This window comes from Trachurus japonicus, chromosome 5 (assembly GCF_045865225.1).
Source record: "Trachurus japonicus isolate A0001 chromosome 5, Traja_1.0".
NCBI classification, from domain to species: domain Eukaryota; kingdom Metazoa; phylum Chordata; class Actinopteri; order Carangiformes; family Carangidae; genus Trachurus; species Trachurus japonicus.
Window position 1 is genome coordinate 34,455,071 of NC_140911.1, and position 23,039 is coordinate 34,478,109.

General features: G+C 41.6%; 1 protein-coding gene across 1 annotated transcript; it reads left to right on the forward strand.

Moving 5' to 3' along the window:
- Positions 1 to 5,875: 5,875 nt before the first annotated feature.
- LOC146988048 (protein Wnt-2b-A-like) lies at positions 5,876 to 22,216 on the forward strand. The gene is made up of 5 exons (XM_085777673.1): positions 5,876 to 6,489; positions 11,937 to 12,157; positions 12,994 to 13,262; positions 14,491 to 14,755; positions 18,707 to 22,216. Exons 1-5 carry the CDS (start codon positions 6,311 to 6,313, stop codon positions 18,934 to 18,936), a joined length of 1,164 nt encoding a protein of 387 aa, XP_085633799.1. The 5' UTR covers positions 5,876 to 6,310; the 3' UTR covers positions 18,937 to 22,216.
- The last annotated feature ends 823 nt before the right edge of the window (positions 22,217 to 23,039 follow it).

A 23,039-nucleotide genomic window follows, 5' to 3' on the forward strand; every position in this document is an offset into this window, starting at 1 on the left:
GTCCCCCGACCTCCACCTCCACGCCAGCAGATACTGTAAACGCGGAGCATACACTGACTCGGCTTTCCGTCGCACTAAATCCCCCCCACCTGGTTCTTGGCTGGTTAACGGGACGGGTCACCTCTCCTATGCTCAGCTCACCTAATTAACATTCCAGCGTAGGACAGCAGGGCCGCATCCCAAATCCAGCACAGGCACGCCTGGTCCTCCAGCAAAGCCCCATCTTTCTCAGCCTCCATAAACACAGGCTCAGGTTGATGAGCTGTGAGGGGCCACGTCCTCTCTGCTGTCACTGCCAGCATGGCCGCTCCCTCTGCTACACCGTCCTGTACTGATCTCTGCACAAACACACTCCAAGATAATCATCTCTATTTTAAAACCTTGTATTAAAGCCCCAGTATGTAACTTATTTGGCTTTTTATTAGCAAAAATCTAATATTGCTTTCATAAATACGTATTTTGCTGAAGTGGAATCACACCTGCATACAAATGAAAGCTTTCTGGTACCTTAGAATGAGTTGTTACAAGTCGTTACAAATACATAAGTGGGCGACGCACCGAACCGAGGCTGCCATGTTGCATCGCCATTTTTTACGTGGCAGCGTGACCGTAGGTAACCATAGAAACTCAGTGGAGCTGTCGGCTCAGGGAGAAAGTTTTCCAGGTAGCGCCTGTTAAAACTGTCACCACTGTGTAGTGTGAGGAAGGACGGAGGCACTGATGTTGCATTCAGGTGCAGTCAGGCAGACGGCCGTCGGCAAACCAACCGGATGTCATTTTACTGGATGAGAGAAAGACGGTAAAACGTGGGTCAGGTAAACAATACCACATCACCATGACAACATATTGTCACGCCTGTATTGTTTTGCCTCGTGCTGGCGGACCACTTGTTTACATAGAGGCTTGTTTATCATGTTACATGCAGCGTCTGTTGTCTGTCTGACGTCTGCCCGATTTCACGTGAATGCAACATCAAGAATACGTTCCGATATGCAACCGCACCGCTAGATGGGGGGAATTCCTACACATTATACCTTTAATACTGTGAAGAAAAAAAAAAACTAAAAAAACAATTGACCTATAGTGAATATGATATTTGGAGTACACAAATTCAGATTTGGGGGATTTTTCTAAATAAGATTTATGCCTTGTGAAAGCAAGCTCATCTTACACATGTGCATTTACCTGAAATGTCTTTGCATATTAATATTCAAAGTCTGACTTCAGGCTTTGGGCTGCATGACTTGGATAAAAAAAATGATGCCCTTTTAAAAATTTTATTCCAGCTTCTATTCAAGTCTTGACCCTGAAATGGATCTTGGCTCACCTTCTGTTAGGATTCCACATGAGGTGATAATTAACTTTTTTGCACAAGAATAAATTTGAAATGCCCGGCCTCAGAAAGTTGGCACAGCTTGTTTTATCCTGGCTTGAACATTTCAGTGGTTTCAATTTATTCTTACACAGATGCTAATTTGTTGGATCCTCTTAGTTAAGATTGTGTGAGACGTGCTTGTGATAAAGCACGATATAAAAAAAAAACATGAACTTGGAAGAAGGACTGCTGCAGCTGCATCATGCCTCCTGGGCAGACCAAAGAAAATAGCTCTAACTTTATGAGCATGTGATGCACAATGGCAGAAATACAATAAGACACACAGGCTTGTGGCTGCTGTGTCATGCAGTGTGAATGAGATGACAAAACTGAGGTCAAGGACAGGGCACGTAATCCATCATGACTTAACCCTCCTGCTGTCCTCCTGGGTCAAGGAAGGGAAGACGAAAGGAAGGAAGGAAGGAAGGAAGGAAGGAAGGAAGGAAGGAAGGAAGGAAGGAAGGAAGGAAGGAAGGAAGGAAGGACAAAGGGAAAGAAGGAAGGATAGAGGGATACAAGGAAGGAAGGAAGGAAGGAAGGACAAAGGGAACGATGGGAGGAAAGAAGGAAGGAAAGATAGATGGAGGTAGGGAACAGATTGGGTCAAAAAAGAAGGAAGAAGTAAGGACGAAGGGAAGGAAGGAAGGGAGGCAAAAAGGATTGTGGAAAGAAGGAAGGGGAAAGGGAAGGAAAGAAAGATGGAGGGAGGGAACAGACCAGGTCAACTGGATCAAAAGAGGAAAGAAGGAGTAAGGACGAAGGGAAAGAAGAAGAAGCAAGGGAAAAAGGATTGTGGAAAGAAGGAAGGGAGAAAGGAAGGAAAGAAGGAAAGGTGCAGGAAGTGAACAGAAGGACAGCAGGAGGGTTAAACCACTAATTCATGATGCCTTGCACGAAAGCGAACCATTTGACTAATCTTCCGTTTTCTGATATCAGTTGATGACTGTTATCACTGCGCTGGCTCCGCATCAACAAACACTCAGTGGACATCTGAGCACTCATCTGTGCTGCGGCATGTGGTCGCACAAATACTCTGTCTTATTCTCTTGCTCTCCTCTTCTTTTCCTCCCTCTCGTCCTTGTTTTCTCTGTCCAAATTTAGCCCCCAGACCATGAGATGGGCCGAGAATAGGAGCTCAGGCCCCCACACACTGAGCCTCTTAAAGACCACAGCTGGAGCTGGCTCAAAGCGAGACAGAAGGAGAGGGGAGGGCCGGATGACGAGTGTTATCGCCACCATCACCTGCTCCCTGTAAAGCAATTTGTTATAGAGTTGTCACTGTAAAATCCATAGCTTGTCCTAGGGTAAAGAAAGACAGGGTCACATGTAATGAGGATCCGAGTGTTGCTCCAAATGCAGATATGACATAAGTGAAGGACAAACAGCTGGGTTATAGAATGAGAGGGGAGAGAGGACACAGATTTGAAGCCTGAAGCATTTGAATCTAAGTACAAAATATTATGTGTCATGTTGTTAGGAGAAAACGACCCAAAAAAAAAAAAAAAACGATTTCCTGATAAGATGATGTAATTTGGAAAAAACTACTTAACCACAGATGACAAACATTCACACACATACACTAGCACATTTGCTGTCTGCGCTTTGGCGTTTCTAGGCAGCTGCATTGTTATTGACCTTTACTTAGGTCCCTAACTAACACCCCTGGATTTGCACTGATTAAAATGACCTCACACTCTGATTCACATGGTGTGTCTCGCCAGTGCCGTTCTCTACCTGCTAGACAAAACTCAGCGCCAAGTGACTCACTCAAGTCGCAGGGATACGAGCCAGAAATGCCCCCTGAAGGTGGGTCAGATGTTTCCACAGTTGGCTCGATGAGACAAACCTGTCTCTGGATCGAGACTGTTGATATGAGCTGAACTACAAACATGCACTCCATGCAGAAATGACAGGGGAGGTTCAAGCGCTCCGAGCTGGGAGCGAGATGTTTATTCTCCCACCCTGAGTCACTGGGCATAAAGACAACTTAAAGCCCCAGTATGTAACTTATTTGGCTTTTTATTAGCAAAAATCAAATATTGCTTGCATATGTATTTCACTGAAGTCGAATCACACCCGCATACAAATGAAAGCTTTCTTATACCTTAGAATGAGTTGTTACAAGTCGTTACAAATGGGGGGCGCACCGAACCGAGGCTGCCATGTTGCATCGCCATTTTTTACGTTGAGTGGCAGCGTGACCGTAGGTAACCACGGTAACTCAGCGGAGCTGTCAGCTTGGGGAGAAAGTTTTCCAGGTAGCGCCTGTTAAAACTGTCACCACTGTGTAGTGTGAGGAAGGACAGAGGCACTGATGTTGCATTCAGGTGCAGTCAGGCAGACGGCCGTCGGCAAACCAACCAGATGTCATTTTACTCAACAAGAGAAAGACGGTAAAACGTGGGTCAGGTAAACAATACAACATCACCATGACAACATATTGTCACACCTGTATTGTTTTGCCTCGTGCTGGTGGACCACTTGTTTACATAGACGCTTGTTTATCCTGTTACATGCAGTGTCTGTTGTCTGTCTGACGTCTGCCCGATTTCACGGGAATGCAACATCAAGAATACGTTCCGATATGCAACCGCACTGCTAGATGGTCGTAATTCCTACATATTATACCTTTAAAAAAAAAAAAAACATTATCATATTCCACTGGGAAATCGCCTGTATTGGCCTCCAAACTAAACAATAGCAGAGCGATGTATACAGCAAAGAGTCAGCCACTCAGCAAATATAAGAACCTCCCTTTATGCAGCTCACCTGAGGGAAATTAACTATGAAGGCAGAAGTATTTTCTCTACACTTCCAAGAGAGAAGCTTTATTAGTTTTGTCTTTTGTGTCAAAATATTTGCTGTGAATGGATTTTATCTACAGTGCTGCTTGATTCTGAGCTCAAAATAGACAGGGCCACCTTATGTTGTCTCATTTCAGACATCAACACCCTCTGAGGGACTCAACCTGGTAATTAATTGTCACTGGACTCATAGTTTTTCACATATATATTGCTTTTCTGTTTCTCTAACGTTACAATTCTTATGTCTTACTCTTCTTTTTGTAGATTTGACGTTCACTGTTTTTTAACACTTCCCAGAAGAGGGATCTCTCCTTTGTAGCTCTTCCTGAGATGTAATCCTTTTTTTTCCTGCGAGTACAAATTTTCTTTCTGTCTTGTCTCTTATAACGGCGGGTCTAAGGATAGAAGATTTGTCTGCACATGAGTCCCCTCAGGCAAATTTGTGATTTGTAATTTTGGGCTAAATAAACTTCACTGCTGTAGATGAAAGACATATTTCCACTACTTGATGAAAGAGGGAAGCAAGAAAGGCTTAATTTCAACTGGTGAAAGAGTCTCTTGAGCCTGACATGGTATTAGTTAAAATCACAGAAATGTAATAAGAGTTTCATGCAGAGACCATGATGTTTTTATGTCTTGACTGAAAGGCGCTGGACTGAAACCAATCACACAAGAGCAGCAGACATATGAAACAATGTCTAAAATGCCTTCTGGCGAGGATTACCCATCTCTATGGAGACACCAAGTTCCTGTTTAATGATGTGTCAAAGCAGGAAAGCTTGACCACTCATAGCTGGAGGTTCCTCGAGCAAAACTTTCCCCTCTGCATCGACAACACAAACAGACAACAATGACCATCCTGCAATCAGCATCTGGTCTATTAATGTTGATGTATGTTGATTTGAACATGGCATGCATAAATCCTATATTGTTTTGAGTTTTAAAAGCTTCTGTTATGAACATAAAAATATCTTTAACACAAATATTAACCAACATGATTTCAGATTTTGTAGTGAAACATGTTCATATAGGTATAGCCCCCCCCAGGAAATTGATTGAAACAGTTAGAAATACTGTATGTACAATTAGCTAAGTACGGCTGCAAGTGACAATATTTTTATTCTTGAGCTTATGAGTTATTTTTAATAGTTGAATACTTATTGTTAATGAATAGTTCAATTATGGAACTTACTAAATAAGATCTTTCTTTTAACCATCAGATTCCTATCATGTGTGACAAAGCCACAAATCCATTCCTCATATTTAATATTTGCTCAGAGTAAAGTCACAAAATGTTACAAACTTGAGAAACTACTGACCTAAGACATTATCAAAATAGTTGCAGATTAATTTTCTGTTCATGAATTAATGATTGTTACAGTTGCGCAATGTATGGTAATGGAGGCAGTCTGAACTCTCATTATACTGTCATTATCAAAGGAGTATTATTGGACAGCTATTGCTCTTTGGTGTTAAAGGGGTGAATGCGCTGATTTGAAACTGGCAGGGATTACTTTCCATCAAACTAAATATACACAGCTCCTGTCCTGCTGTCTGTACGTCTACATACCGCTGTTTATAATTTTCTGACAAAGGGCTTGGTGGGGGTAGGGTCACGGACAGCTGACGCACCGGAGCGCAGCGCCGCTGCGTGCTTCGGGGCGCATCTTTATTCCGGCTTCAGGAGGAAAGGTGCGCACAGTGTCAGTCTCATCCTCGGAAATGCTTCGTCCTCTCGACTCATCCGGTGCCGGCGACTTTTTCCCACTTTCACCTCTTGTCTTAATTCTGTGCGTTACAACTTCCTGCAGCGCCACTGACTTTCAACTCGGTGCGCAACAGCTGAGGAGAAAAGGTGATTTTAACGCTCATACTAAGCCTGTTTAAAAAAAAAAAAAACCATCTGAGGCGGAGAGGACTCATCCAGCAAACTCTTTAGAAACAATCTCCGACGCCGGTGGAGATAATGGATGTACTGAGAGAAACTCTGCGCGGCGTTATCAGATTAAGAGATGACTGATGGAGTTTAAGAGAACTTTTGCTTCATGGGAAGGTTTTTTCATTCCTCAGTGATGGACGGAAGACAGTCATCCAGGACTTTCACACCTGATCGTGCAGCGTTTGCCAACACATGAAACGCAGGAACATGTTTTGTCTGATGAGATCTGGAGGCGTATCAGACAGCAGCAGGGCTATGGGGATCAGACATGGAACAAGAATACAACATCACTCCAAACCCATCTCTAAGATATACTTCATTTTTATTCTTCTGCTGCTCATTTTCACACCAAGAGTGGATTCATCATGGTGGTGAGTGAGGTCTTGATGTTTCAGTCTGTTTTGATTCAAAGTAAAATATGTCAAGTATTGATGCAAGTGCTGCAAAAGAAACTTAAGATGAACACATAACCTGAAATTTACAGACAAAAGTGAATAACTTAATTCGGCTTCATGCACTTATAAACACATTATTTTATCTGTCCTCACTCTGCTGTGTCTTGACACTCAATTGGAATAATTTCTTGCTACAAAGATGGAGATTTATGATTTATTAGGGGCAAAAAAAAGCTCCATCTTTGATGAAGTTCATTTGAAACTTCAGACCAGTCTCTTGCACTTTTACCCCATCACACCTTTTGAGGCAGTTTTGCACTTTTCATCTCCATCTTTATCGTACTTTGCCTGTGCACTGGAATTTATTTTTTATTTTTTTATTTTTTTGGGGGGGATAACTGCTGACATAATGTTTTCTTTTTTTCTCCAAACACATCAATGCTGATGTGTGAAGTGAGATGTTCAGCACAGCACAGCAATGCATGTCATGCGCTTATGAAGATTAATGGTGCTGGTCTGGGTGCGGGGGTCTCCCCTATCCATCCATCGCCCAAAGTAAGTGGCAGGTGTAGGCACTGGTGCATGAATAAATGCCCCTTGATGATTTCTCTTGAGGTTTTAAACGCCCAGAGGGTAAAAAGAAAAAAAAAACATTCAGGGAGGACAGTTAGCACCCCCCTCCCTAATCTCACCCACCTGAAATAATTGTTGTGTGTCAGGTCCTACTTACCACTGCATTTGGTGCACATTTCACATTTAAGTGCAGTGAAGCCCTTCTAATTTGAGGTTTTCTTCATCCTTTGTGGGATGCAGGACAATAATTGAATTAGCCTCCGTTTTACAGATGATTTAGATTAAAAACGCATCCTTTGTAAATAATGTTATGAATGTTAATTTCCCAAGAGAGCCAAAAGCATATGTTATCCCATTTGCCTTTGTGTAATCCTTTATGCAAATTCATTGTGATTAAATCGCTGAGAAATGCCAGAGAGAGTGAATGAGCTGCACGAGTACAGAGGCTTGGAAGCTTTGTGTCCAGATGATTAATACATTTGTGTTGTTAGGGCCTATTTTTAACTGTTGCGATAATTTAGATGAGCACCGTGTGTCATGCTGTACAAGACCCCCTTCCCTCTCTCCCCTTTCTCTCTGTGTGTCCTCTTGGAGACAGTCAGGGGTCTTTTGGCACAGCCGGTATGTACGACACACAATAAACACAAGTAGTGCTTCTGCTTTGCTTTACTGCTCAGGCAGATAGTCGCGGTTAGAATGGGACAGGGACGGCCATAACGGGAGTGGAAACTACCTGCTCCGTCTGTTTCTGTCTCGGTGGCCAGGCGACACAAATGTGGCCACGATTAGGGACTATAATGATATCCGGATGGAGAATGGAGCGTGCAGGCTTAGAGAGAGTGAGTGGGAGGCAAGGGGGGGAGTGGGGGCTGCACCATCATATGGTTGATCTGTGAGGCTGTGAGGCCTGAAGTTTGAGCGGTCACTTGTACTGTAGATGACTGTCATCATGTCCTGCTGATAAGAGGGCCCCCTCCCCTAGTGTCACAATACCACCAGCATGTGATCCGTCCTTTTAAGAGTTGCTACAAAGTCAGGGATTATGTCTGAATAGAGCAGGAAGCAAAGGGCCTATCAGAGGGAGCGAGGTGTTATTCACTGAACGTGAGGAATTTAATAATCTCTTCTACATCCTGAATGTTCAAATCTCAAGTAGAGGAGGGGTTATGGATGTGAAGAAAAATGACCAATAGCCAGTGGACCTATACTTTAAAGAGACCCGGAGGAGTTTGCTTTTGGTTATAAAATAGTCTCATGTGGATGAATCTACATTACCCACACTTGTTAATGGGTCCATTTTCTATAAATATATTGTTTTGTCTTTATAGTTATTTTGACATTATTATTTAGTGGTTGACTCGCCCAGCATTTCCTAGTCTCTGTCCCGGACGCTGCCCGGCGGGTCATGGGAATAACGCCGCCGGATCGCTGTTTATGGTCGCAACTACGACGGAATCTGATCATCTTCGAACCTCTGACTTTCATTCTTGATTAATGAAAACATTCTTGGCAAATGCTTTCGCTTTTGTCCGTCTTGTGCTGGTCTAAGGATTTCACTGTGCACGCGGAGGCTCATGGGAAATGTAGTGTGAAAACACTTTGTTTTCCAAAACTCCTCGTTGTCCCTTTAAACGTGAAGGACAAATCAAACACTTTAGTGAAATGTTTAACTGCTTTGTATGTGTCAACTCTTTAAACTAACCATTATGCTTATCTTTAAGTGTTAGATAAGAGGATTAATAGGCTACCACTCACCATACACCAAATATGTTGCTGCCACCAGCAAGCAGACAACTTACTGCAGCATAAACACTGGAAACAGCTGTCAGAACCGACAGCAAAATTAACCTGCCACCATCTTTATCTTATAAGCGTTTTGTATGGATAAGAGTAAATGTCTCAAACCACTCTTTCTACTTCTTGGTCACAGTCATATCCTTACTTTTTACTTAAAGCCCCTGCAAGGAGCTTTTAACTGGATACGCAAAAGTCTCTGGTTTCTGCTGATGTGTCTCTGTTACCTACAACAGCAAATGAGCCCATCAGTGTGAAGATACGTTATTTCTAAATAGTCTAAGATACGTTATGCTGCTAAAAAAAAAAAGCATGTCCCGTCTTCTTTCTGACGTTTCCAAAACAAATCTACACACACCGGCCAGACAAACGTCTTCATGACAGTGGGAGATGCAGTCTTCATTCCGCCGCTTTCGTCCACAGGGGCCGCCAAAATCAACACCAAATGAAAAGTCTGTACAGGGGCTTTAATTTTGAATGCATAAAAAATGCTGCATCCAACCATTAACAATTGTGCAACACCATGTCTTTCTCGCTCCATGTCCCCAGTTGTTAAAGTCTGACTGCAGCTAAGTGCAAAAACATCACATCAGCCTCTCTCTTTTAATTTTGATATTGAGAAGTGTAACCAGGTGTAACCATGACATCTCCCATTTGTGAAAAGAACTAGAGAAGAGACAAGGCGCGCGGTGACAACACATTAGCATTAATGCCAACACAAAATTGAAAAGAAAATGCTAATGCAATAGATTCAAATCACTAGGAGTGAGTTTCACACAGTTGGGTTGTGTGTGGTCTGAAGTGTAAATGCAATGAAACACTACTTTTTGGCTAATTGGTGTGACCACATAGTTAGCTGAGGGGGGTAACCATTGTGTAACAATGTGTGAAGGCCCCATGCTGGAATTATGGAAGATTTCCCCCATTGTATCTATTTGGCTGACATGTGAATGTCGCAGAAGGCTGAGATAACCCTGATGACATCATCAAGGGTTATTTTCTCAGACCTCCAAAGCCACAGAAGACATTAAAGGAGTCATCACCTATTTTTTTTTACGTATCCAGTCCCCCTTGAATTGCTTTGAATCAATTCTTAAAACTTATCAGAAATTTAAAAAAAGAAAGGAAAAAAAAGAAAAATCAAACATAGAGCTTGTTCTGACACTTTTTCATACGGCAACTTTCTCTCGTGGGAGTAAGCGCAAGTTCATTGTAGCCTATTACAGTAATATGTAATGAGGCGCGCATTGATTGGATGCAGGAAGGACAGAGCCGGAATGGTGGCTGGCCCAGTAGGCTACATGCAGGAATTGCAGTATTGAAAACCGCAAACTATGCTGCTCTCTGCCGTGTACCGTAACCATGTTATATAAAATAAAACTAAATTTAATCGGTTCATTGTAAAACATGTATTTATTGATGCAAATGTGGTGATTTCTGTTCGTAGGCTATAGAGCCCCGGGGCAGAGCTGCTGCTCTGTGTGAAGCTTCACTTTTCATTCAAACAAACTAATATGACTGCCACAATTATTAGACTTCATCAATGAGACCAACATATATCTCCTAAAAAGAATTTAACCAGCCGGCAGCAAACCTCTACAAACCTGCGGGTAAGTTAATTAGCGATCGTCTCCTCCCCCGGCATGATGACGTAGTTTGGCCGGTTAACGAGCTCTGCAGACGGGTTGCTGAGGAGCCGCTCCTCTGGTGGAGCTTCACTTCTCCCAACGTCGGAGCAAACTACAACCGTCATTTGGATAAACTAACCGCACACTGGGGATCTAAACCCTTACTTTCTCACATGAAAAAATATTTAAACTTAATAAAGTGACGAAATAACAGCGCTACAGTGGGAAATAAAACAACAAGTAATGGCGGAACCGCGGAAGTCGGGGTGGTGGAAGAGAGGTGGGTTTATGAAAGCAGGCTCCTGTGGTGACGTCAACACAGGAGCAGAGTCAAAATCTGGTAATTTACGGTGTGCAGCCTCACAAGCTACTCTGTCTTAAACAAAGAACTCATACGAAAAAACTCAGCCACTTTCAAACTCCAGATTTTCAGGCAAGTTTCCACTGAGGTCCAACACCAATATAGCCTACACGTTTTAACAAAGAAAAATGCGATTTCAGGGATATGCCAAGATTTTTTTTCCTGTCTTGCCTCACTCCCGAGTCCATGACCAGCAGATAGACACCATCCTTTCGACTGTGCGTGCAGTAACAAGGGAGATGGGAGCAGAGCTGGTGCACCACTAATTAGCTTACAGTAGGCTACATGTAGCTCAAACGCTGGAAGTGCATGTGAGTGTAGCCTGCCTCCTACCCAAGCCGAAAGCTGATTTCATTTTAGCTCTAAACTCTGTAAATCTACCACTTTATCGACATTTCAAACATTTTTAGGCAAGGAAGTAGCCGTTTAGATCAGCAGTGTGTCGTTAATTTGTCTAAATACCAGCTGTTTACAATTTTGTTTGGACGAATTCAGCGCTACTCAAGCTAGCCGTTGTGTCCAACGCACTTCCGGTTACTTTCACAAAATAAAACACCCGTTGCCCTTTACATACAGAAAACCATGACGATAGCATTTGTGCTTTTACTTTGAAATAGGAAGCTAACCTACCTTTGATGTAGCTAGCTTGAACCAAAATAAACCGTCTTTGCTTGAACCCTCCGTTTTGACCGGAGAGTTTTGTTGGCTCTGAGACAAAGATAGGCCGCCGGTTTCCGTTTAGAGTTGCTGAAGAGTTTCTCTGATGACTTTAGGTGGAGGCAGGCTAATGCTACCTATGCACTTCCAGCGTTTGAGCTAAGCTAATTAGCGGTGCGCCAGCTCTGCCTCTATCTCCCTTGTTACTGCACGCACAGTCGAAAGGATGGTGTCTATCTGCTTGTCATGGACTCGGGAGTGAGGCAAGACAGGAAAAAAAATGTTGGCGTATCCTTTTAAACAACTTCACAGAAACAGAGGTAGACTTTTTCATGTTGTAATGGTGTAAAAATGGTGCCCCTTGAACTCATCACTATCATCACTGTGTTGGTTGTATTTTGTGTGTGCAGGTACATCGGGGCGCTGGGGGCCCGGGTGATCTGCAACCACATTCCTGGCCTGGCGGACAAGCAGAAGCAGCTCTGCCAGGAACACCCCGAACTGATGCAGTCCATCGGAGAGGGAGCCAAAGAGTGGATCAAAGAGTGCCAGCACCAGTTCAGACATCACCGCTGGAACTGCAGCACGCTGGACCGGGACCACAGTGTGTTTGGCAGGGTGATGCAGCGAAGTGAGTCTGCACATGTGTGACTGGTATTTCTGTCTGTGTGGTTCTGCGTGACCACGGTTGTTTATGTCAGCCACGCTCCAGTTCATCATCCTCGTAAATGTCTCCCCACCCATACCAGATAAGCACAGAATTAATAGGTGTATTTTTAAATTAACTCTGCCCCAGAATACAAACAGAAAGAGAAAGTGCATCTTCTTCTTTCTTTCTTTTTTTTTTAACCTTCTGCAGAATGAGGGAAGATTGGGAAAGTGGTTGTTCTCTGAAAACAAGTAGCAGATCGAGAGATCCACACTGGTGATGTATAAACAGTAATAGGAGATGTAAATATTTGGGTAGATGTTTCTGGCAGCTAGACAAAGCTTTACTCCCTGACATATCGCCTGTGTTCTGCTTCATTGCGTGAGCAGGAATGAGGACAGGAGGTGGGTGGGAATGCCAGACCAAATAACCCCCAAAATCTCCTCTTGTCTGAAATGAAAACACAGCCCAGTGACTGAGAAAGCTGCCATCTGTGCAAATTAAAAGGTGAAAGGAGAGTCGACTGAGCTGTGATGTTATAGCTGATATGCTGTTACATCTGTCTGGACCATCCACCATAAATGGACTGATTTCTTTGCTCCTGCTGTCTGGAATACGTTTAGGAGTGGCTGCTTTACTGAGCAGTAACACAGTGAACTTAGGCACTAAAAGAACAGCTTGAATCTTACCAAAAATAGTAGCAATACCAGCTGCGTTGCTATTGTACACTAAATAAAAGCAGTACTAAAACTACCTTATTTTCTATAGCAATGTATCATCTGTTATAACTGCAACACTTTGCGTTCCTGTGCACCCAGGCAGCCGTGAGGCGGCGTTCGTATACGCCATCTCCTCAGCAGGAGTGGTCTACGCCATCACCAGGGCCTGCAGTCAGGGGGAGCTGAAGATCTGCAACTGCGGCCACAAGCGTGGGCGAGCCAGCGACGACCGGGGGAATTTTGAATGGGGTGGATGCAGCGACAACATCAAGTTCGGCATTAATTTTACCCAAGAATTCGTAGACGCTCGGGAGGGAAGAGACGCCCCTGCGCTGATGAACCTGCACAACAACCGGTGTGGTCGGATGGTGAGTACAGCTTTCATGTGGAGTCCTGAGTTTTAGCACTGCTCTGTGTTGCAGCTTAGAGACGTGCTTGTTAAAATCAGTCTGCAATAGGGATGTCACGATAATAGATTTTTTTGGTACGATTATCGTCAGAGAAATAATCATGGTATTATGATTATCATGGTTATTATGCATTACTTAATTTCACAACATTATTAATGTGTAAAATCAAATATAGTGAAAATATACATGACTAATTATAAAATATATTAAAATATGACCAATTATTAATCCACCAGGGGAAGTATTTGAAATATTCAAGTCATTAATTGTCATCGATACCAAATGTTTAAGTTAATTTTAATCTTTTTTATTATTATTACAAATGACAGCATTTAAATTCCTACCAATTCAATGGTAAATGGACCAGTATCTGTGCATTTACCTTTACTTTGGCGCACATCTGCCGACACGGTTCATACATAATCTTTTTTAGGAAAGTGACAGTATTTAGGAATCTTTGCGATCAATTAATTGTGGCGTTTAATACCGCGATTAATTGTGAAAACAAGTAATTGTGACATCCCTAGTCTGCAAGTTTTATAAGTTAGTTGTTTGTTCATCAGAATGTAATGACATAGCTCACCGGAACTGATCAAAAATGCATATAAATATCCTGTTCTGTCCAGATTATAGTAAAAAAAAAATCAAAGTCAAAGATACCGTACTCCACCTGTGGTAGATTCAACTGATGGGACATGAAGACAGGTCCACACTTGGCAAGATCAAGGCACAGATCTGGGGAAGACAACAAAAACACCCTGGCTGCATTCAAGGTCTACTTCAAACAGTCCAAAAGGTCGAGACTTTGATTTTAGAAATATGAAGTTCACGGTGTGTTGGGAACCTTCGCTGCAGAATAATCATTTTTTGGCCGTCCCCAGATTGGTGCCTCAACACAATACTGTTCCTGAGCAGTCACTTGCTTTTTGCTCTAATATGCATTGTCATCTGTGAGACCTTTTATGTGTGTCTTTCCAAATCATGCCCAGCCAATTGAATTTACCACAGGTAGCATAAAGCTGCACCGTAATAAAAAAAGTGAAAAAAAAATAAAGAGGCCTGAACACTTTTCTGAAAGCACTGTAGAGAATGACTATGCTAGCAGTAGCAGGGCTGATCACACCTACATCGTGCCACGGGCTACATCATAGGCTTAACACCCCATCACCTTTGACTTCTGCTCTAGGCAGTGAAGCGCTTTATGAAGCTGGAGTGCAAGTGTCACGGGGTCAGTGGCTCCTGTTCTCTGAGAACCTGCTGGCAGGCCATGTCTGACTTCAGGCGAACTGGAGACTACCTCCGCAAGAAGTACAACAAAGCCATCGAGGTGACCATGAACCAGGACGGGACCGGTTTTATGGTGGCTGACAAGGACTTCAAGGGAAGCATCAAGAATAAGTTAGTGTACGTCGAGAACTCGCCAGATTACTGTCTCATGGACCGTGCAGCAGGTGAGTGAAGGGTTGAAGCAGGATAATGGACTGGGTTTTTAGAACATTTTGAAGCTGCCTGCAAGGTGTATTACTCTGAGTGTACTGTGTACATAAAATAAAACAGGAAAAAGTATGATACTAAAAAGTATAATAGAAAGCATGCATGCCTGTCTGATTATAAGCAAAGCATTCTGACCTCTGGGCTTTTTCAATTTTGAACTGCAATGATCTCAAAGGGGCAGTTCATCTCATCATCACTATAAAACTCTGACCCATCCCTTCAATATAGCCTGGACATTTGTGAACTTTAACACTCATTCAGATTATAAAGTGTTCATTCTGCTACAGAATAACATGAACAAAGTTCTCTTGATAGGAAGCAGCTACTGCGCAGGACTCATTTTAGTTACAGACTTCTCTATTAGATTGCTCTATTCCTGAGCAAGAAGTGCTAGGGTTGAAACACTTTGAGCATCTGACAAAAAAAAACAAAAAAACTTTGGGCATCCAACCAACTTGATGTCATGATACTGACTTCCTAAAAAAGCGGTTATTAGAACCATAGTTGTTTTTTTTTATATGAAAACTTAAATATTTCATAACACATTCACATGCAAAACATTATTGGTAATGGTATAGGCTACATTTTGAATTTTACACTTGAGCTTTGTTTAAAAAAAAAAAAAAGTTTTCAGTCAGATACCAAATGCAACACCAACTCTCTAATTTTCACTTAAAAGTATATTGTTGGCTGATACCATGTCAGTTTCACAAAACCAATGAATCAGAGATTGTCTACTGGAGGCTTGCATTCCTTCACAGCTTAAAGTTCAATGATTTGACCTTTAACATCCCCTTTAATTCCTAGTGTTTGCTTTGCCTTGTTAAGCTCTGTCCCTCTCCTCCAATCCAGCCTCTTCAATAGAGCGTGAAGCAGCTCACTAACTCACTGTTAATAGGTTAGGTAAGATATCATAGTGCGGGAGACATGACGGTACAAAAGATTCTCCCAAACCTCCCTGCTGTTAACTTGGTTGCAGGTTGACAACTGAGGGCTAATAGAGGTGTGTTCAGTGACCCTCCTCACAACTAATCTCTATTGTATAAAAATTCACAGCCTAAGGATACATGCAGGCTTATTTTTCAAATCCCTCCTTTGGTCAGTATTAAGCTCCACTCCCAATAGCCTGAGGGGAATATCTCCTCTTATCCTTTTTCTCTTTACCTCATGGATGCTCTGTTATTAGACGTGGTATCTGATCTTAGGCTTAGATTTTTACACCTGAGTACATGGACACCTTTGTGTTTGGGTCTGAGACTATTCTGTAAGCGTGTCTGGAAGGCTAAACCCTGCTGAGAGTGTGGGAAAAATGATGTTTCACTTTGGAAAACCAGTTTCAGTTTTCAGCATCAAAATCACCACCGGTGTTTCAGTGGTGGTCAACTAACTGTGCCAACATTTGCTGTTCGAGACACCTACTGTATGCCATCACTGAGGGTTCTGTCATCACATAATGTAATTAGGTTGAGCTGATACGTGACAAGGACAACTAATATGTAGCCACCTTATAGAGTTACAGACAGGAGAGGTACATGTCATCCCTACCTTAAAAATAGCAGTGAGCTCTTACTCCTTTATAGACCGAATCGCCTTGTTGTTTACAACTACTTCCGGGTAGAAAACCAGCACGTAATTTGAATGAGAACAGTAGTAACGAACGAGAGTTTAGATATTTTTCACGCCCTATCACTGTTTAGACAAATCTGAAATGATTGAAGAAACATTACTATTTCTGTGTGTGTTTTGTGTTGCTATGTGTGGTAGGCCTATTTATTCAATTTGGGGGAATCACGGTGTCTAAGCATCAGTGGCTCAGCTGACAGGGACAGCTAACGGCGGTAGCTAAGCTAACATCAGGACGTCAGCTGTTAAAACCCTCCTGTTGTCTGACACGACATGAAACTAAAGTTAGCTCAGTCATGCTGTAACTAAGATATCCACTGGAGAAAATATTTTTTTATGGACCATTTATTGAGTCACCGAGTTATTAAGTTCAGTACTGAGTTGTTAAGTTAAACACGTAACCGTTAGCCCGGCTAATGTATGATAACCATGACTAATTACAAAAATGTGCACACATAAATAGTAAAAATGAAAATATACTGTACATAGCGAAACTCTCGTCCATCTCTATTGTTCTCATGCTGGTTTTCTACCCGGAAGTAGTTGTAAACAACAAGGCAATTTGTTCTATAGCTTTAATATGAATTTCTGTTAACAATATATCAGGTATCTAATGGAAATGTGAAAGGCTTAAAAGCCATAGAGAATTATCACCCTCTGCAATCCGACTCAGCTCTACAGGGTGTTGTTGCGTCTTTCAGCTCATTGTTTTGGTATTATGGCCCTGAGAACGCAGCTCTCCTCAACCTGTTCCCAGCACCAGAAACCTGCTGTTTTTTATAACAAACACTATACAGTAGACAATATGAGCAAGTAGCTAGTCAATACAGTGGAAGATATAGCATCTGGAGCATCTGATACTGTTCTGTACATAAGCACGTTTTCTCTAACAAGTCCTTAGTCATGTGTAAGTGGTTATGCAAGAAGTGCCAAAGAAACCAAAATATTGTAAACACTCACTTGACATGATGAGGACACTACATGAAAAGTCAGGGAATCATCTCATCAGAAGGAACAAGAATATCTGCCTCGAATTACAGCTACCAGTATGTTACAGTTGACATTTTATTCAAAATTCATAAATATCAACCTTGTGGTGGCAAAATATGAAATTTCTGCAAACCAGCAAAGTCATTTGGAGTCATCCTCTAGCCATTGTTAACATCTATTCAAAATCTTGCAATCCATCAAAGGTTAGGTATTTCACTCTGGATCACAGTAGACCACGTTGACCCTACTGGAAGTAGAACATCATTACTTTTCATTAGCATTTAAAAATTTGTCATACTGTATCACTTTCTGTATCCATTATCCAATTTGGTTTAGTTGTTTATGCCAAGGTAAGAATAGGACTGAATTCACAGTTCATCTTATTCACTGTTAACATGAAAAAAAGAAAATTAAAAAATCAGTTTTCCAATAAACTGGAAGGTCAATATTCCCCACACTTTACGTCCTTCACCAGAGGTCTTTCCGCAGAGGTACTGCAAAATTTATGGTTGATTAGACAATTTTTAAATTTTTTTCATTTCCACATAATGTTACCAATAAAAACGTACATGTACATTTAAATAGCTTGTGATTATCATGCAGTTGACAAACATTGTTGATATTGGCATACAGTAAGGTCTGTTCATAAATGGCAGTGGCACGGCCCCCTACTCACTGTACCTGTATAAGTTTAAGTTTAAGTTTAAGTTTATTTCGGACATGTTAAAAGAAATAAAACATAATACAGAAATGGACAGACAAAACAAATAAAAACTTTGCAAAGATAACATATGAACAAAAAAATAAAATAAAATAAATTGAAAATAAAGATAATTTGATTTTTTTGTTTGTTTGTTTGTTTGTTTTTTTCATATCCGAAAAGGAGTGGGAAGAAGTAAAACTTATTTACTCCCACCCCTTATTCATAAATTATCTATCAAGTTATCTAGTCATTATAGTCTATACAATAAATTACTTTATCAGTTATTTAACTGGATTTATTCTATTATATATTTATATGATTATGTCAGAACTTAGTAGTGACAGCACAATAACGAGGTATGTGGGCTGAGGCCCAGTTTAATATAATACCAAATTTTATATAAACTATATATCTAGGGGGGTCCCTGCTCCATCTGTCCATCAGTTATGGGGTCCCTGGCCTGAAAAACATTGAAGACCACTGTCCTACACAATGTAGCCTATCTGTATTGAAAAAAGTAAATTGAACCCTTTGCTGTTTTCAAGTGGATACCATCATGCCAAAGCTATTTACTCTTTTCATCTCTTTACAGGCTCCTTGGGAACAGCGGGCAGAGTGTGTAACAAGTCGTCGAGAGGCACGGATGGCTGCGAGGTCATGTGCTGTGGGCGGGGCTACGACACTATGCGAGTCAAACACGTAACCAAGTGCGAGTGCAAATTCAAGTGGTGCTGCGCCGTGGAGTGCAAAGACTGCGAGGACGTGGTGGACGTTCACACTTGCAAACCCCACAAGCGACCTGATTGGCTGGACATCACTTAATAAGGAGACGTGACCAATCACGGCCACCACTGACTCATTAACCTGCGCTAATGACTGCATCTTATTATGAGATATGATCTCTTAACTGTAATACCTCTGGCTGTCAATTCCTTTGACACTTTCCTGGAGCAGAGACTTCACAGACCGCTATTGGATGATGCTTAACTGGAAATTAGGCCCAGTTATACTGACTGTGTGTTGTTTTATTAAGATCAATTTGTTGAGCTTCGAATCTTTGATACAAAATGGCTGAATATTATATTATTCTGTTGTAAATGCACCATTGTTTGATGCAGAGATGCATCTGTGTTATAGTATGATAAGACTGTGTGAGCAAGACTCAGCTCCAACTGATAGCAACATCTGGCCTGAAGACAGAGAGATAAAGACACTGACACTATCATTTTAATGAAAGGCGGTGGTCGTATGGTACTGCAACAAATCATTTAAAATACAAAAGACTGTTTGCTTCTAATTAACGCAACTCTTCACGGACTAACAAAAACGTCTTTATCGATTAAGGCCAGATAACCGCACTGTGAAACGAAAGGAATCAGAAGCAGGACAACAAGCAAGACAAGTAACTGTCAGTTAAAGTGGCAGCACGCTGCGGCACTGGATTCTGAAAGGACGCACCACCAACAAGAAAAATGAAGCTTCATCATGTGGAAAGACGGTTTTCACGCAGTGTCCTCCTGCATATGTGAATGTCTGTGACTGGTTTTTGACACATTCTGCTTGTGTTGCCTTATAGAAAACTTTCTACCTCTGGTTCTTTTTGTCTATGTTTTCCATTTTTACTGACACCATCGTGCAGCTGTTCAGACAGACAACGGTGCCGCATAAAACACACAATCCCCCCATGAGTCATTTAAGTCAGGCCTTAGGGACAAAAAAAAAAGTTGAAGCATCGGCCAATCAAAGACATGAAAGCATTCAATGTAGATTACTTTTTGATTTGAATGCCTCCCCCAAGTTGTAAATTCCTGTGCTGCAGTACAAACTGCAATGAGGTGATTGGATGTCTGATAAGTCCCCCCCCCCCGTCCAAATCCTACATACTGTGTCAGCAGTACTCCAAAACAACACCTCCCCCACTAATGACCACTTTCTGAAAGCAGGGCTGTAGACTCTGTTAGCTATTATCATTAACTACGGTGTCACAAAACATCTGTATGCTGAAACATTTTCATCCATCCTAACTGATGTGAACAGCGAGACATGAAAGCTGACGAGTCTAATTACTGCGTACAGTAATTATTAAAACGCAATGTTCCTGCTTATTAAAGTTCTGTGAGGTCCTGTAGCCATGTTCAGATCTGTCATTACACTTTTGTATCCCAGTTGTGTGCGGAGCTTTTCTCATCACTTGGTCTTGGTTTCTTCTATCATCGTATTGTGACAGAACACTTTTACAATGTAAGCTTATGCAACCGTGCTTTCAGTCCTTTGTGCATATATTCACTAGCTCTGGCTGGTTTGTAAGAAGTGAAGTATTTCATGAAACCAGGCCAAGACGTTGCAAAAAGAGCAGTGAAGTAGCTACGGCCCCCTGAATTTGGAGTTTTCAGCATCTGGTAATGCAGCCAGACATCATGTTAGGGCCATTGGAGACATAATCCACAGAGGGGTTTATGGATCTAAATGAATCTGACAACAAGCTGTGGATGTTGAGAGTCAACAAATTGTTTCAAGTCCACGTAATGAGGAGGAGAGCCAAAGTAAAGTGCTTTGAACAAGGCCAAATGACACGCCATGTCAAACGTTCACAAGTCAAAAGTTAATTGCAAACAAAAGAGCCTGTTTTGAATGTAAATGAAGAGTATGCTGGCTGTGTTTTTCTTAAAGATTAGGAAGGTGAGAGCTGTTCACACACAGCGTGGGCCGACCTGGGCCTGTGGTGCTCCAGCCTTCAAAAATTCATATTTCTTTTCCCCAGTTCTTCTGAGTGTAATGAAGCAGAGCACTAACTATTCCTGTGCAATGTGAAATTCAATCTTAAATGCTAAATCCACATTGGGTCTGCACTGATCTGTACTGTGGACCAGCTGAGGGTAAATGTCATATTTACATGAAATCAGACATTATAAGATTAGATTTTACTTCTCAGATGTACTGTAGGTATAGAGGCAACAAATAGTAGCATATTCTTATATCCATTATGGATACCATGAATGAGGGCAGGCCACATCTCTACATCCAAGTCAATCTTTAGGTCATTCAGTGTTTGGTACTACAGTGTCCTGGTGTGTGTGTCTAGGGAGGTATTTTCACCTTGGAAATGTAGGTCCTAAAATACCTTACTGGTTCTATATTAAACCTTGTTGATCCACCCTCTGTCACTTTCATTAGAGGTCTTCCATTCACTTCCAGCGTACAGCTACTGATTCATGGTGTATAGGATAAAGATAATGCCACCAACCAGGTTAGTGTTTTACAGTGAAGTTCAGTCAATTCAATATCACTTAATTCTTTAGTATATTTCCCAGAACTGTGACTGGATTGGATGATGCAGTTCGGATAGCAAAAAAAAAAAAAAAACATCACAAAATGTATCTCTGAATCTTTAAACAGACAGTATGATGGCTGGCTGTACACGGAATAGATTAGGCCTATTAAAACTTTGCTGATCTTCATATCTGTCATATAATAATATCCCCTTTGTCCCCCATGATGTGTGATCCAGTTGAAGTCTGTACAAATAACAGGAGTGGCATTGCAAGAATTCTCTGCCATCATAGTGATATTAAATGGGCATCTCCATTTAACATTTCAGAGCTAAATTTGGATTGGGGGGGGGGGGCTAGCAGTGTGGTCCTTGTGGAAACCAGACAAAAGGAAATGTTGTAATACATGCTCACAAATTGTAATGAGTCAGAAGCAATTGTGTGTCGCATCGATTTGTTTCTATTATTTGGGTTTCTTCTTGAACTTGTCCGGCTAGTCTTCCAGTCCCACATGCTACGATCCATCCAAAATGATTGATATCTGTGATGCGTGGTACAACGGTATGGGAAAGATGTTGGTATACATTGCGAAATTGTTGCTCTAAAGACTTTTCTTGGGAAAAGTGTTGAAAATCTTTGGCAAAGTCTCCCAGTAGTTTCACTGTTTTTCTTGGAATAGAAGATGGCCCTTATGACCCTATCAGCAGTAATTAAGAGGTTTGTGTGGACGTGAAATTGGACTTGACTATAGGCGCTATACTGTATTTATTGTCCTTTGCCAAATGACTTCATACCCATCTGTAACTTGGAAAAAGTAAAATCCACATAAATCTCACATACGGTATGTTTCTATAGCACTGACAAACGAGAGGCCTCCCACAATCCAAAGATTATACAGTGGATATTATCTGTTTATAGCATAACCAGAGAACATTAAATTGTAGGCATCTGGCTGACACTTAGCCTACATCCCCAGTGACATACAATAAATGAGCGTATTTGGATTCAGTGTCTTCCTCAAGGATGCTTGTCACATGCAACAATTTATTATGTGTGTACAAAGTCTGTACAGAGAAAATATTTGGCACCTAGGCACAGGCTTCATGTCTCTCCACAAACATACGGCAATGATCAGCACGGCACAGATTGGGGAGAGATGATTAAAAACTTCCCACTGAAAGCAACAGTAGATAGAGAGCCTATAACGCCAGCCATGATTTAAAATCTGCTTCATACAGGCCACACGCACCAGCTGCTGCGATGCTGCTTCCCTGCAAGACACTATACTGTAGGCCTGCACACCATGAAATGAATCTGGGAAGAGGAAATCCAACAGCAATCTACTTTATGTGCAGCAATAAAACCAAGATGAACATAACAACAACAATCATCCACCATAACTGCATGATAAAAATCTACATAAAATCACAATTAAATCATAATGGGTGGAAGTAAACAATGTCTACCCATTAAATGTCATAAGTTACACCATGGATAAGCAGCACTGTTTGACACAACACAAGCAACCACTTACAGCAGCCTGACATCAAACAACAAAACAACAACCAAAAATGTGAAATCAGCATCACAGCAGAAAATGTTCAACAAACAGCAGTATCAGCAAGCACACAAACATGAGCCAAAGAAGACATGACA